At 38.9% G+C, this 16,808-nt stretch overlaps 1 protein-coding gene across 2 annotated transcripts; it reads left to right on the top strand.

Moving 5' to 3' along the window:
* The first annotated feature begins 215 nt into the window (after positions 1 to 215).
* On the top strand, positions 216 to 14,699 carry hnf4g (hepatocyte nuclear factor 4, gamma). Of its 2 annotated transcripts, none has more exons than XM_085418503.1 (11): positions 216 to 415; positions 5,280 to 5,445; positions 5,691 to 5,785; positions 7,156 to 7,262; positions 7,388 to 7,537; positions 9,872 to 9,959; positions 10,332 to 10,484; positions 10,961 to 11,010; positions 11,295 to 11,481; positions 13,402 to 13,521; positions 13,778 to 14,699. In XM_085418503.1, the coding sequence occupies exons 1-11, from the start codon at positions 385 to 387 to the stop codon at positions 13,897 to 13,899; spliced, it is 1,269 nt and encodes a 422-aa protein (XP_085274629.1). In that variant the 5' UTR covers positions 216 to 384; the 3' UTR covers positions 13,900 to 14,699. The 2 variants fall into 2 exon arrangements, with proteins under 2 accessions (XP_085274629.1, XP_085274628.1); XM_085418502.1 differs by lacking the exon at positions 216 to 415 and adding an exon at positions 3,481 to 3,715.
* The last annotated feature ends 2,109 nt before the right edge of the window (positions 14,700 to 16,808 follow it).

Here is a 16,808-nt window from a genome sequence, read left to right as displayed (position 1 = left end):
TACTGTAAATTGTTATGTCTCCCCCATTATTTTGTGAAACATTATCTCAAACCTTTTTTGGGTCTCAGAGGGCACACACACCTACACACACACACAGACTCACACCTGGTGATCTTTTCCTTTTCAGTTTTATGGTCCTGGGTTACTGTTTAACATCTCCACCCTAGTTTGAGTTTGTTTAGTAAATCGATCTAATGACAGGGCTATGGTGGCGCCATCCAATGTGTCGCTTTCTGAATTATAGGCCGCTCAGCTCTCCAACCTTCCCTTTTAACGTGGTTGAACACCTTTACTATTTTCCCATGCTCAGTGTGACTTAGTCCAATGACACACTGAGGGGCTCAGGGCTGCTAGCTGTCGGAGAACAACGGTACACCTGGATAAATGCACATCCCGGACAGAAACAGAAACACAGGTAAGCCAAACATTTCTTTTTAAGTACACTGTCGCTGAAATTCAAATGGTTCACATCAGACTAAGAAGAGTAGAAGAAGTGTTGTTTTTGCTGTAGTGGGAGTGAAGGTTACCTTTGGTAGTTTTTCAAGGAAGTTTGTGAATGCGATCCCTTAAATCACGTGGTTTCTGTATTATGGTGGCAATGGTTGGACTCCTTGTTCGCACAACTGGCACCTGCTGCTATGTCCTGTAGCCAGTACTCTGTATCTGCAGGCATTTTGTAAAAAGCAGATAAGAAATACTAACTTTGCAACATGGGCTTGCGCTGATCGGGCGATAACCCATTTCATCTGCAGAAAGATGGTAATCTGTTCATGTGGTGTTTTTCTTCTACTATCACTGCATTTAATGTCCAATAGGACGATTCCATTTCTATAATGCAGTTCTATAATGAATTGATCTGAAGGAGGCGGAAGTTTTGCTCTTTATTTTTTTACTATTTACAAGAACATGCAACGCCTGTGTGAACAAAACTACTTGTTTTTTGCACAAACCTTGACAATACATGAAGTATACACATATTGAGAAAAAAGAAACAACCCTTACTTAATTTTTTAGCCCAGATTGCAATGGGATTGTTTTGCTGAGGCATTCCCAGAGTTGTTGATTGACTTTTGAGGCTGTGCATATCGGTCTGCCCTTTACTGTTCTGCTGTTCTGTTAGACTTAAACTTAACTATAATGTCTAAACCCACAGGACGCACTTCAGCTGAATTATTGATTTGTATTTTTTTAACATTTTTTTTTCAGCTTGCATATACAGTAACGCTAACTTTTCACTGTGAAGAGTGAGAGTTGCAAAACCATAGTTAACTATTTATTTCATGCATCTAGTCTCTTGCATGTTCTCTTCCTCTCTTTTGCAACACATAAAAAAGAAATACTGTATTAAAGACGTACAGTTTTAGGAGTGAATACTACTGAACTGCGTACTTAACTGTTTCCAGAGTATCAGGAAGTAAGGGTTTACTAGAGTCAGTAATCGAGGCTGATTGTCATCTGTGACTATTAAAACCTAGTCTAAATAGAAGCGACAGTATTATGGCCAGTTCACACAGATATAGCCTCTTAGCTATGGGTTTTATGGCCACAAAAGGCTTTTGGTTGCTAGGCAGATGCAAGCTTTCTCAGACATGTCCTGCAACAAGCCACAATACCTTTTTAGTATTACAACTGTTTCTATGAATGTGATTCTCATACATTAAAATCTTTTTAATTTAAATTTACGTCTAGGCTGAACTGCTTCTATATTATATTTTCTTTTTTTGCCAGGTGGCAGAATAGACTTTCAATGTATCTGAGAGATCAACAAAATTAACAACCTACTGTAAAACAACACAAGCAGCTGATCACCCTTGCTGTTCCAAATGTTGTAGCTTCCTTAGTGCAAATCAGAAAGTGCTTTCTTATGTATTCAAAATGAAAAAGAGGGGAAAGATCAAAGGCACTCATCATTACAGAAATAAAGACCTCAATTGCTGTGCTTTCTGTCCTTGCTCTTAAGAGTGGAAGGTGAAGCTTTAAAAAAGCCTTTTAGAGTGTTTAGGCTGTTCTGGATTAAAGATTTTTTTACTTTTGAGTGAACATTGATTTTTCTTTCTATCTACAAGCCTAAAAGCACGATTCTTTGTTGTCTATTAAACTGTAATCACATAAGAACCTTTATTAGAAACTAACATGGAGCATCTGCATTTACCCTCATGCCTTTATACAGACTAAATGTGACGGTAAGGATGCAATTCTTCATCTTCCCTTTCCACAAATGTGATGAGTCAGGAGTCCTAACGTTACTACCTGGTTAAAATGTAATCTCTCTATAATCTCTCTATCACATCGCTCTCTCTCTCTATCGCCTCTGTCTCTTAGTCCCTACGCTTCCAATATTATAGAATATATCTGTTATTACCATGCAGCCAAGTGCTAATAGCGTTTTCTGTCATGTGTGCAATATTGTTGCCTAAACTGACCACACCATACCTGCACATATATGACGAACCCCTCAGACTGGGCCATTCACTGCTGATTTAGGGCATCAAATCTCCTATGACACTGCCTCTTATCATTTACAGTCTTCACAGCACAATGCCTCAAGCTGATTACCTTTAACCCACACGATAAGAGTTAGTGTAATGAAACCCCTGATTTAAATGGGTGGGTTAGGCACATGTTGATGGATTCATGCAAAGGTGGTCATATTATGTTTTTAACTTCCCTGACTGAAAATAGGAGGGTAACACCTGTTCCAATTTGCACTTTAGAGTCAATTTGTACTTACTAATCTTGTTTGGTTTTTTTTTGTTTGTTTGGTTTTTTTGCAAATAATTATTCTAACTGATATGAAACCATAGACATTGATGACTGAGCTAAAAAACTATGAAAGAAGAAGAAATTAAAAGCAGTGTTGTTGGTGATGTTTAAAGTAGCAGTCAGATTATTTAGAAACTTGTAGTAGAAAAAGAGTAAATAAAGAGTTAAAAACAGTGGGTTGGGTGAACCCATGGTGTGTATGTGGATGCCTTAATGGGAGTTATCAGTGTTTTCTACTTCACTGCGTGTCCTTATAGATTATATCTGCTGAGATGGTAGTGCTATTACTTCACCATTGATTAGATTAGGAAACCTGGGAAGGACACACACACACACACACACACACACACACACACACACACACACACACACACACACACACACACACACACACACACACACACACATACGTCAGATGCACATTCATACATGCTACTCTCTGTAAGAACAAACGCCTAAATTGTGCACATAGTGTGCAAGCGTTCTCCAAATAAATAAATAAAAGAGCAATGAAAGACAGAGGAGGGAAAGGAAATGTCTCTTTTCTCACTATCTATTCATCCCTGTGATAAGTGTATGAGAGAAGGGTAGATAAGTGAAGTGTAATAAGGTGAGAAGAACCCCAGCTCCTCCCCTCCTTATTGTTCAAGGCCCAATCAGATCAGATTATGGGTCTTTTATGACAGGGATCTCCCTTGTTATTTCTGAAAGAAATAGATGAAACAGAGGCAGGACTATAGGAAAAAAGAAGAGAAGAGAAGAGAAGAGAAGAGAAGAGAAGAGAAGAGAAGAGAAGAGAGAGAAAACCAGGCTCAAACAGGAATGAAGTATCCTCCTACTCCTCAGAGTAAAACTCTGTTAGATATGGAAGTAGCCAACTACTGTGAAGGCCTGGATCCTTCGTACAACACGCTGGGCTTTGAGCATGCAGAGGTACTCTATGTAGGACGAGGTAAGTGTGTGCAAATACAGACAGATTCACACCAAAACACAAACAAGTCAAGCACACAGAAAGACATACATTGAAAGATAGGCCACTCTCTCACATACTTATCAGGGCCTTTAGAATGATCTGATTGGGTCATCAGCCAGAGTACTGGATGAGGAGTTGTGGCTGTTTGTTAAATAAGACAGTCACTGATGAAGTTTAGTGACAGCAGCTGAACGCAAATGAGTTGCTATTTGCAGAAAGAGGGGAAATGTGTTTGATGTGTTTGATATGCTCAAGTGCACTGCTTGGGAAACTCTGACTGATGTTTTAATACTGACTGCCAGTGTGTATGTGTGTCTTGCTTGACACCATTATGTATAGTAAATCCCACTTGCCTGTTGTTGCCTGTGTATGTGTGTATGCATCATGAAAGGAAGTGTGTGTTGTGAAGGAAATAAAAGGGCTGTGTCAAAGTTTGAGGGGGACTAAATGAATGATAACCAAACAGTTTAGGCAGAAACTGCAGGAATGTGTCATAAAGATATTTTACTGGACAGCAAGCACAAATCTCTGTGATACACGGGCGTTACCTCAGCATGGAAGGAAAATTAGTCAAACATTTACTGTAGACACTCATTGACTCATTTAACAATGGCACTGGCCCGTGTGAGACCAAATGAGTTGTGCGCAGTAGAAATTTAAACATGTATGTGTTCGATGCATCTTGAGTTTTTACTCGATTGACAGCAGGTTCCATTTAGTAGACTTTAACAGAACAACTTAGATGGAGGCAGCGATGATGGTGATGGTTTCTATTACAGTGACGATGCTGGTGCTGGTATAATGGTAGAGATTATGTTGATGATGACAATAAAGACATAAAAATAGAAATAAAGACAATGACAATCATGTTTTGTCATTAACAGCAATGTCTGGTAATACCAGACATCCTCCAACACAATGCACAACACATTTACCAGAGAAGTATCAGCAGTGTTATGGGTTTCCTTCAGTGATACATGGTTTGGGGGGGGGGGGGGGGGGGGGGGGGGGGGGGTTTGGGGACATTTTGATATTTGTTATTTCTGGAGTAAGGCTTCACACAGTGACTAATTAACTAAACATTTTATACCTTAATTGCTCCCACGGAGGCAATACACTGAGAAGGAAGGAAAAAATCTAACCCCACAGAGGATGTAGCGGGTCTAATGGTGAAGGGGCATTTTGCTGACCTACCGAGTGGGACTTTTGAGTTCCTTTGGGGATAAAAGTCATTACAAAATCACCTTTAATCCGATGATCATTTCCTGATCAGAGTGGCCTCTTTCGTGATCCAAAAGCCCCCACCCACAGGGCTTTAGGGGTCACTGAATAGCTTGAAATGTGTGAAAGTAATGTGAACTGTATGCTACGGTCTTTCATATCACCACATGGTTATTGGAGATTGGGGACCAAAGTGTCAAAATCTCCATCATCATCATAAAATGCACAAAGTGAATCACTTTTGAAAGAATGACGTGTGCATAATGCATATGCATTTGTATTTACCTGTGTGTGTTTTATTTTGTTTTTTTTGGTGCTCCAGACAGCATGCCGACAGAGCCAAGCCTGCCTGGTCCAGATGGGATCATTAGTAACTGTGCAATCTGTGGAGATAAAGCCACAGGGAAACACTATGGAGCCTCCAGCTGTGATGGCTGCAAAGGCTTCTTCAGACGCTCGATACGCAAGAGCCACGTCTATACCTGCAGGTACAGTTTGCAAAGATACACTGTGCAAGCATGAAATGCATAATGTGTGTATGCATGTGGGAAATATAAGAAATAGTTCATGCAATTGTCATAAATATCATCACAAATGTGCTTTTATACTCATGCACCCTTAAGATAATTTGCCAAAAATAGTGATAATTTGCTTTTTGTTTCAGGGTTGCATACTTTATTGTCGAATGATATGTCACAATTTTCTTGCTCTGATAACTTTGCATGTTCTGAAGGTTCAGCAGACAGTGCGTCGTGGATAAAGATAAGAGGAACCAGTGTCGTTTCTGCAGACTCAACAAATGCTTCAGAGCTGGCATGAAAAAAGAAGGTAGTGAAACCTCTTTTGAATGAGACACCTACATGCAGAGAATAGAGATAGAGTCTTCCTGATCTTTTACGTTTCTGCATATATGTCGCACAAAATTGTCAAACAAATTTTAATATTAGACAAAGATAACCTGAGTAAATACAAAATGCATTTTTTAAACAATGATTTCATTCATCTGTCAGATCAGATAAATCAAGAAAGTGAGAAGTGAAGTAGGCTGAAAGGTCACTTGCCTCAATTACGGTCAGAGTTCATGATTCAACAATAAGAAAGCGACTTGGCAATGATGATCTGGTCCTGCTCTGCTACTTCAGGACTTGAATGACTTGCCATAACTGATGGAACCATGAATTCTGCTCTTTACATAAAGAAGACCATCCGTTATCAGTCAAGCTTAAGTATTCTCAAGTTATGCAGCAGAACAATGATCCAAAACACTCCGGAAGTGTTTGGAGTGGTCTAGTCGAAGTCTGGACTCAAATTCTACTGAGATGCTTCGGCGTGATCTTAAAGAGGCTGTTCATGCTCAAAATGAAATGGAATAAAAATAGTTTTCCAAAGTGGGCCAAAGTTTTTCCACCGCGATGTGAATGACTCATTGCACAACTAGTTATTAAGTTTAGGGGCCATTTACTTTTCCACGTAGGGCCAAGTGGGTTTAGATAACTGTCAACCAGTATTTACCCGAGTTATCTTTGTCTAATATTAAAATTGGTTCCATCATCTGAAACATGTAAATGTGGCAAATATGCAAAAAGATAAGGCATCATGAAGAGGGCCAATCCCTCACAGCACTGTATGTACATTATATACACACTATGAAGGAGAAGTACCTTTCTTAGTGAAGTTTAATGACAAAGTGGAAAATTAAAATGAGAGAAGAAATTACTTCTGTCAGAGAAACCGACAACTGCTTCAAGATGGATGAAATGGGCTCTGCCATAAAACAGGTGTTTACTTAGTGTGTGTTTGTATTTATGAGGGGTATAACCTTGGTACAGAGTTTTACAACCCCTAATCATGTGTTATTTAAACATGTTGTTCTGGATTGTATCAGGTTAACGTTTGACTCCCTTTGTTGATGAGAGTCTGTAGTGCTATTTTTCCTAATTATTAACTGTCGTAGTGTATGCAGGCATCTCTTAACACTCATAAATTACTTAAAATTTAAAGCCTCAAAACTGGAAAACCAGGAATAAAGCTTCATTATTGTTACTTTGTTACTCTTTTTTTTTTTTTGGGGGGGGGGGGGGGGGGCGGCTATTTGACTGGTAAAGTGTTGGAGATGTTGCTTCTTCACTGTTCCCTTTTTTAGATTGCTTCCTCTTTCATGCATACACACAGCCATAATTATGTTTGTGATATATTAGCTGTGCAGAATGAGAGGGATCGGATCAGTTCCCGAAGAAGTATCTCCGACTCCCAAGACCTTCCAACTATTACTATTTTGGCCCAAGCAGAATCATTGTCCCACCAGGTGATAATCCCTTTATAAATTTCTTATTTTAAATCTCTTTTATGTTTGTATGTTAGTTGATGAACTTTATCAGTAATATGAGTGACCTGTAACCTGCAAGCTGTTCAATTCCTCTTCTCCGGCAGAGCACTACTCCGGTTGGAATAGCAGACTTGTCAGAGCAGAAGTCAGCCACTGTAGGGGACATATGTGATTCTATGAGACAGCAGTTATTGGTGTTGGTGGAATGGGCCAAATATATTCCTACTTTTGGAGAACTTCCACTGGATGACCAGGTAACTGGCTGTTCTGCCTGATTTGCAATCTGTGACTGTGACATTTCTTCTTTGCATGTAATGAGTGTCATGCATACAGTACTGCGCAAAAGTCTTGAGCTGCCCCTCACTTCCTAATATATGATAGCAAATGGCTATAGCAATGTACTGTAACATCTAAAAACATACATGGAAAGACTTTGTACAGAGTTTGGACAATCCTAAGGAACTTGAAGTTTGGTATGACTGCCTTTAATATCCAATTCAACCTAAAATTTCTTGCCATTTCTTGAGGTAGTCTTAAAGGCCATTCTAAAGCTATTCTTTGAATGTTATGTTCTCAGTCCCAATTAAGTCACACTGCTTCAATAATGTTAAGGTCCAGGCTCTTGCAAGGCCAGTCCATGTTTGACAAGATTCACAGCACCACTGGCTGAGAGCCTCCACCGTAATTTACAGGTTTCTGTGGACATTCACTGCTGTGCCTCTCTCCTGATCTCCTTTGTATATATTGATGACACAGTCCAGTTCTTGCCCATGGCTTCTTGACAGCCACCTTTGCACTGAGGCTATTTCTACTAAGACTTGGTGAACAGCTGAAGGGCCAGATGTAGGGATGGGTATCGTTTAGGTTTTATCCAATACCAGTACCAAACCGGTACTTTTGAAACGGTGCCGGTGCTTAAATGGTGCTCGAACCGGTGCTTAAAGAATGGAGAACACAAAATTGGTCCAAAAAGCTCTCATGTTCAGCTGTTTTTTTGTAAAAAGATAACAATGTTAGCCTTTTCTGCAGCTATAGGGGATTTATGGTATCACTCTTGGCTGGAAGCAGTGCTTAAACAATGCAAAAAACAAACTTTGTCCAAAAACCTCTCATGTTCAGCTGTTCTCCACTTTTTCTTTGGTCATTTTAGCCTTTTTGGCCAGGGTGAAGGGAGCATCTGCCATCAAACAAGAAGACAGCCGCATGTAACTACGACGGTGTTTGCTAGTTCACCTTACATGCATTAATTCAATAACGTGGTTAGCTTACACACGAACAACATTAAGCTACTCACGCAGAGAAGAACGGCTGCTGCTGCCATCATCATCCCTCATCATTTCTGCTACACTGGCCGGGCTACGGGCCAGGACTCTATTCTTCGGGTTCTTGGGGGATGTTACTAAATCCTAGTCCGATAACAGGCAACCCACCCGCAGTAGATGTGCACGGTGTGAAGTCTCGCAGCAAGCTATCAAATACGGCGCATTTCTCGGCTTTTAACAAAATGCTATACGTCGCCAGGTGTTTCATCAGATTCGAGGTGTTACCTCCTTTGCACAGTATCACCTTAAAGCACTTGTTGCAGGCTGCTGAGTTTGCATCTTTTGCTGTGAAGTACAGCCAGAATTTGACCGCTTCGCCTTGGGCATTTTTAATCTGTAGCTCTGCTCTAAAAGAATGTAGGTACCTGGGCCCGCCTACTACGCTTGCAAAGGTAAAATGATTGGCTAGAATCCAAAGTGTATGACATCTCAGGAAAAAAAAAGCACCGAAATGTGCGCACCGGATACCGGTACCCATCCCTAGCCAGATGCACATTTTAGTTGCTGAGGTCCTTGCTGGAGTTTTCCTATTTCTTAATGACGTGACTTCAGTTACTCTTCATCTTCTGCACATACTGTTTAGGCTTGCCGCATCGTCTTTTGTCCTCCACCTGTACAGATTCTCTATGTTTTTACACACATCGCTGAGATATGCCAAATTTTCAAGTAACAGCTTTTTGAGAATCCCCTTGCAGGTGCAAAAAATTATATATTTTATGCCTGTGAAACTGTGTTATCTTTGGCATTTGCCATAAATTCAACTAAGGAAAGGGGAAGAAATTGTGGGGGGTTTTAGGTTGCTAGCAACAAAGTGCTCAAAGATACAATTTAAAAGGGTTTCTTTTCCAGAGTTGTTATGTGTAGACAGAACATTGGTTAATCCCTTGAGTTACACTCCTTTTTTATGCTTGAATGATTCATAGGTCCGTTTGAAATAGCTTAACAAAAAGCAGAGCGAAACAAAACAAATAAACATTCCTCTGAAAACAGTCAGGTACAAAGCCCTTCAGACATCCTGGAGAACTATTGATTAAGACCACAAAAATTAGAAGCAAGCACTTGGAACCAAAATATAGAGAAATGAGGGTGGACTCAGGACATTTGTACAATACTGTACTTATTATCTCATGTCTGGTTTTGGAAACTAATTTTCAGCACTTGTTGATGTGCGAGGTTTGAAAACAGAATATTTGAAGGTAATGATTAAATTTGAGGCATTGTTACATTGTTTCTGTTCTTTGTTTACCTGTGTGTGTTTGTCCATAGGTGAGCTTGCTTCGGGCTCATGCTGGTGAACACCTCTTGCTTGGGGTTGCCAAAAGGTCAATGCCATTCAAGGACTTCCTGCTTTTAGGTAGAAACCAATGACTAGAAAGGCCTCTTCCTTATGTGTGGTGAAGTCATGTGGACTTAGAATGATTAACTAAAGCTTTCTGTTTCTCTGTGACTTCAAAAGTTTTTCTTGTAAATTACATTATTCATTATCGATACATCATACTGTAAGCAACTACAAACAATCAGGCACTTTTATACTTCTTAAGATCTCCACACCTATTTTCCATAGCCCATTGCCCTGCCTAAAAGAGAGTCTACAAGTTTCTCTGAAGGAAACAAAAATCCACCTGGCTCCAAAAGCACATACCACAGCGCTCCACCTCATACACACCCATGTTCAGTACCTACTTCATCTCAACACTGCCGCTAACTTTACTCACTGTCCCTGCAGGTAATGGCTGTGTGATCCACAGAGACAGTCCTGAACCAGAGATCTGTAGGGTAGCCAACAGAGTCCTGGATGAGCTGGTGCGGCCCTTCCAGGAAATACAAATAGATGACAACGAGTTTGCAGCACTCAAGGCTATTGTCTTTTTTGACCCAGGTAATGAATAAAAAGTGGCATTTAACCCCAGAACCAGTAAAAATAGTAAACCACAGATGATGACAGACATCACAATCAATTTGAACAGACGATTTTATCTTGTCTGCATTGCCTTTTCTGCTCATATCCATCTTTCCCGACATGTCCCGGCTAGATTTCCCCTCAAAGTTAGGTCCCAATCCCTCTCTTGCCTCTTTACGTTACCCTAGTGTGACCACAATCCCTGCCCCCATGTTTTGTTACTCCCTCCCTTTTCTATCCCCTTCACTAAATCCTTCATTTTGCACTTCATGCCAAAGTTTGACCATAATCATTCCATCAATTCCACTCATATCCGCAATTCCATCCATGATCTTTCCATTTTTATTTATTTATTTATTTATTTATCCTGTGCTGCCCCGTCCCTCAATCCTGTCCTATATCCCTTCCCCGCCTTAACGCAACCCCCCTTCCTGGCTTTGCCTTCCATTCTGCAGATGCAAAGTCTTTGCGGGATCCTTCGAAGATTAAGACCATGCGACTGCAGGTAGGTCAAGCATTTGACCTTTCTAGATTGTTGCGGGACATCTGGTCGTTCTAGGATATTTTTTTCTTTTTTCTTTTTTCTTTTAAATTTTCAATCATGTAAATGATTTTGATTTCAAAAGCAACCATCCTGTCAATGTCAACCTCAATGTCATCATGTATTTTTCTTTTAATTTATGCACATCTTCTTTCAATATGTCAGCAAAATTAAAGAAAAATGGATTTTGCTTATAATGACAGTGACATGTGACCACATAGGGACTCTGTGTTTGTGCGTGCGCACAGGTTCAGATGAGTCTGGAAGACTACATTAATGATCGTCAGTATGACTCCAGAGGTCGTTTTGGAGAGCTGTTACTCCTGCTGCCCACCCTGCAGAGCATCACCTGGCAGATGATCGAACAGCTCCAGTTCATTAAGTTTTGCGGCCTGGCCAAGATAGACAACCTGTTGCATGAAATGCTTCTAGGAGGTGAGATTGGCTGATGTCTGTGCTTGTAAATGTGCAGAAAAAACAAATTTGACCTTGAGCACTACCACCAAATCCTCTGCTGAAATTTCTCAGTGCAGAATTATGAAGCACTGCGGAAAACGAAAAGAATACTTTCTTGAAAGTTTTCTAGTTTATATACAGGAGGCAAAAAGTTTTACACAATAACTTTGTACAATACGCATTTATATTTATATTACGTTAAGCTGAAATAGAATAAACCGGGTACATAAGATGCTGCTAGGGACATCTGCAAACACATCTAAATGTATATAAATACGGGAAATCTGAAGTTAAAGCTACAGTGCATCAAATATATTCTCAGGAGGGCCATGACAGACAATTGAAGCTTGAAACATAAACTAAAAAGTCATTTCCAGTTTTCACCATATATGCTTAAAAAAACCCTCCATGATATGACAACCCGACTTAAAAGAAAGAGCACAGAAATAGCTGCACTTGTTGCATTTGCCAGCATCTTGTCAGAACGTAGAACGAAACCACACACAAAACGCAGTAATAAAAACTCTCAGGCTATTCAAATTCTGTTAAGATGACATTATATTTAGCAATGAGTATGATCAAGCAAAACTGAAAGACAAAAGGAAAGATCCTGTATAGCTTATAAACATCTATAAAAAACAATGTGTCTTCTCATATCAAGTAATTTTTTTAGCTTTACTCATGAATGGCACAGACATATATGTATATATAAACTTGTTTAAACAGAAAGAAAGACGGCTTACAGGTTATGTTAGTATGTCTGGTAATAATCACCAAAAACAGACAAAAATGTAACCTGTAATTTTTTAAAAAAGTGCTTTAGGGGATTTTTTCTACAATAATTTAAGATCACAATTGTAGCCTCATGGTTTCACATCCTGCCTTTGGTCTTTTAACTTCAAACTGCTGCCTTCATAGTAATTCATTTATATTTTAAAGAAATGTTGTATATATAATACAGGAATCATTAACAACACCCACATAACCAATATGAAAAATTAAGTCTTACATAAAAACCTTTTGCAGTACTTACAGCTTCTTTAGCTTTACTTGAATGAAATGTCACCTGTTAAGTTCTACGGCTGTGATATTTATGGACCATATTTCTTATTCTTTAATCTGTATTCAGTGGTGACTCGAACAGAACATTGATTCAAATTTTCGTGACCGTGAAATCATGTACGGGCGACATACACATATCGGAGAACATAACATGGCATCCTCTGGGGAATGATGAAGTGAACATGATACACCAAAATCAAAAGAACTGGGACTTACTGTATATGTGACAATGTCTGTGCAAAGGTTCATTCAGGTTGGCCCATCTTTTTAAAAGGAAATAGGATATCTACACACATACAAACAAACTAGCTGAAAAATCAGTGAGTTAATATATTTTAATGTGAACAGACCTCTCACCTGTAGAAACACTCAAAAACCTAACTGCTTTGCAACTGTAATATGGTAAAAGCTGAATAAAAGTTAGTCTGGTTACAACAGCATATATGTTTAATTTTACTGAGTGGTATACATAAATGACATAGTCTCTACATTTACAGGGGATGGTAGGCAGTAGCCCAGACTACTGAGGTCGATGAGAGGGGGTCCAACTTTCAAAATTTTATCACTGCATTTAACTTATTTAGCAGTACGTAATTATACATTTATTATTACATTTAATTATACATTTATCTGACATGGCAACACAGTTTAAAGGGGGCAACAAGGAGTGGCAATCAAATTTCAGGGAGGTAGTGCCACCCCGGGTGCCCCCTTTATCCACACCCCTGAACATAAAGTAGCGCATGAAACAAAGTAGGAAGAAATCTGCAAAATTACTCTGGTTACAACTTCATCACTGTGTGTTGAAGTTTATTTGCACCTGTGTTATATTTTAAGGGCTTGCAACAGAACCCACACACCTGCACCATTCAGCACACACCCAGCTGGCCCAGGACCCTGTGACTGGACACACATTGGTCATCAGTACCATGCCTGTCAATCACACTCCACAAATAGGTAAGTTTCTGGATGCTATCAGTTAACACACACACAAACAAAAATGCATGCAGTCATGTAAAGTGCATTCAGTAACACTGGAGCAAACGTGACATACACACAAACAAACACACACTTTATCTTATCTAAAGAGTGTGTCCAAAAACTTTTTTTTTTTAAATTATGCTTCAACAAAGTAATTAAAATCTGTAATATATATGTATTTATATCACACAATCCTACAAATGTTGCTTTGTCCCTGTCTCTTTTCCTGCAGCCTCTCCAGACACTCCCATCCCATCGCCCCCGCAGGGTCCTGCACCGGAAATGTACAAACATTTTCCCCAGCCTGTTTGTCCTCCAGCGAGCCCTTCACCTTCTGCACAGACAGACCCCTGACTCTTTCCTGCATTATGTCAACGAATCTGACAGCAGATCAGTTTCCTTGCCCCCTGTTCATTATCCAGGCATGGTATGAAAATTATGACAGAAATCTCTGTTCAGTGTCAACAGTTAGACTTTCCTACCCCATGACTCCTGGAGCTCCTGATAAAATATCCTAACTGGTTATGTGCACCACATTTCAAGGTTTTATTTTCTTACAGTGGCAAAACTCACAAAAGAAAAGAACAATGTTTATGCAGTCTTTTTCAGGTACAACCCTGTCTGTGTGTGTCTGCGTGTGTGTCTATGCTTATTTGCTTATTTCCTGGCACCAGAGTGTTTGGCAGCGCAGACTCTGGGTATCCTGATCAGGTGGCGCAGTCAAACATTGGTGCTCATTTTAGCACAAAATTGTATTTGCCTTAAAACACGCTCAGACCATGTCTTACCCATAGTCATCACACCGCAGCAAGAATGATACGTGTGCTTCCACTGTAGTCACTGATATGAAAGAGGGATTATATTTAAGTTGCAATGATGGCACAGCAGCAACTTTATTATTCATTTAAATCTCCAGACTTGGCAGCAGGATCCGTCAACTAAAGGCATGTTCTCTGTTTTTCTGAGCATCACACTAGAAAGCTATTTCTCAGAGATTTAACAGTGAAATCATCTGGAGTAATGCAGCTGTCCCCAGGATGAGTTCCGAGCTCCATCAAAATACGTTCGCACACACACACACACACACACACACACACACACACACACACACACACACACACACACACACACACACACACACACACACACACACACACACACACATATATTATGTGTAATACAAAGTCCAGACTCTATCTAAACTTATATATATTCACATTACATTCGTATAATATTTCATTTTGACCACTGGAATCATATTCATAAATATTTGCTCACATGACTTTCATCCAACCTGAATGTTAAACAAGTAAACATGTTGGTGAAAACATTTTAAAACAAGCTCAAATGCATGCCTTCCAAATTTATTTTTAAATATCAGGGATAGACTCCCGCAGGGGTCCAGTAGCCTTTAATTTCGCTGTGCTGAGTAAGGAAGATAAAAGCTTGCAGCACACCGGAAGAAAAAAAAAAGTCCAGATGGTGGCGGCAGGAGCTCTCTTCATGGTTTCGCTGAATTTCAGTCTGACCGTTTGTTTAACAAAATTATCTCTAAGTGACCTGAAGACTGTTTATTTTGTTTGATGAGTATTTTAAACTGGTATTTTGCAGAGACACTCTTTTATATTTAGAATGCTGACTTTACTTTTAAGACATAAATGGGTCTGTTTAAATAGGCACTGCTGACAGCCTATTTAAGGTGATGTAGCTTGATTTTTATTTTGAAATTCGTGTGCTTTCTGTTTCACCTGTTGCTGCTTTTGTGTCTGAGCCTCCATCTGTGTTCGGTCTCAAGAAAATTGAGCCCTCAGAGTTTAATATTCTGCTGCAAAACTGGGATTAATGAAGGAAGTTGTGCATCTATGTGGTCACTTAAAACCATTAACTGACTGATGGTATTCAAGTCAGTAAGGCACCCTTCTTGCTTAGTGAAATGAAAATGTTTTTTTTTTAACTTTCTTTCTTGTCTTAAATTTCTTACTTGATTGGTTATACATATATATAAAACATATATCTACTGTAGATCAATCCTAATGTACTAAACAGTACAGTTTATAACTTATCTGAAAATATGTGAATGTACAAAAATTGCTTTTATTCATTATAGGAAAAAAAGCTATTGCAAAAAAATAAATATAAAAAAAATTAAAGATACTCAGGAAAAAAAGCTGGCTATCACAAAAATAATACTGTTCTTTTGGGCCTAATACATCTAAAACTGTGCTCACCTCTAAACTAAAGTATGTACACAGGAAGTAAATGACAGTTATGCAACAAAATTATATATATATTTAAATTTGTAGTTAATATTTGATACTGAGTTATAATACACATAGCTTACACAATGAGACTTTCCTGATATACATACATATATTAATATAATAAAGATCAGCATTGCAGTAATGAAATTCATGATAAATGCAGAAAGGAATGTGGATAATATTTAACTTGCTGTATATATTCAAAATTACAGAAAATATAAATCCATTCAGTTTCTTGAATCAGCTGTATATTTTGGTTGGTTTGTACTGATGATGTGTACATTTCTGAATTTATATGTTGATTAAAAGACAATCTTTAAGAAGTGCTTGTGAATGAATTTGTCAATTTGGATTAACTGTAATGACCTTGCCATTCAGTACATTATGCTGTAGCACAGTACTACCCTCTAGCTGTGAAGAGGTGAAATACAACAGCGTGCCAGGTGTACTACTTGTTGTATATGTAATATATGAAATATTATATGTCTATGCATTCATTCATTTTTGTGTTTTATAAAACAAATAAAAAAATGTCTGGAAAAAAAGATGATTCATTTCCAATTTATCTGTTTCTACAACCATAAAAAGTAATTTCAGTATAGGGTTTTTTTGCTATATGGAAAAAAGGTAAAATTGACTTTTTTTCCATATTTGGAAAGGAAGACAATATAGACACAGATAATGACAAATTGGCAGAAATATATTTCAATATGGTTTACCCACATTCAGTAATAGTGAGTGTGGCTTGTCTATTACTTCCCTCATGGAAGTCATCACACTCCCCCATAGTTCCACTGGTCAGGGGTATACAGTTTGTATCCAAAGCTTTATTGCAAGCTATTGAGACCACAGCGCCGGACGACGCTGCTCATCTAAAAGCAAACCAGCTTCCCCCCGTGGTCCATCTGAGGAAAACACATTTTTGAGACAAACATTGAAGCCAAACTCGAATGCAAAGCTGTAATTTACAATAAAACTAAGCTGAGGGGCCAACTGTACTTT

This window comes from Rhamphochromis longiceps, linkage group LG9 (assembly GCF_057381845.1).
Source record: "Rhamphochromis longiceps isolate RC_006_pf linkage group LG9, R_longiceps_female_GT1.1, whole genome shotgun sequence".
NCBI lineage: Eukaryota > Metazoa > Chordata > Actinopteri > Cichliformes > Cichlidae > Rhamphochromis > Rhamphochromis longiceps.
This window is presented reverse-complemented; position numbering and strand designations above follow the sequence as displayed.

Excerpts from the sequence above, each read along its gene's own strand:
- hnf4g (XM_085418502.1), top strand. The coding sequence starts at position 3,481 with ATGAAACAGAGGCAGGACTATAGGAAAAAAGAAGAGAAGAGAAGAGAA. Across the intron at positions 5,446-5,690 it reads AGCCACGTCTATACCTGCAG|GTTCAGCAGACAGTGCGTCG; the intron begins GTACAGTTTGCA and ends CATGTTCTGAAG. Across the intron at positions 10,485-10,960 it reads TATTGTCTTTTTTGACCCAG|ATGCAAAGTCTTTGCGGGAT; the intron begins GTAATGAATAAA and ends TCCATTCTGCAG.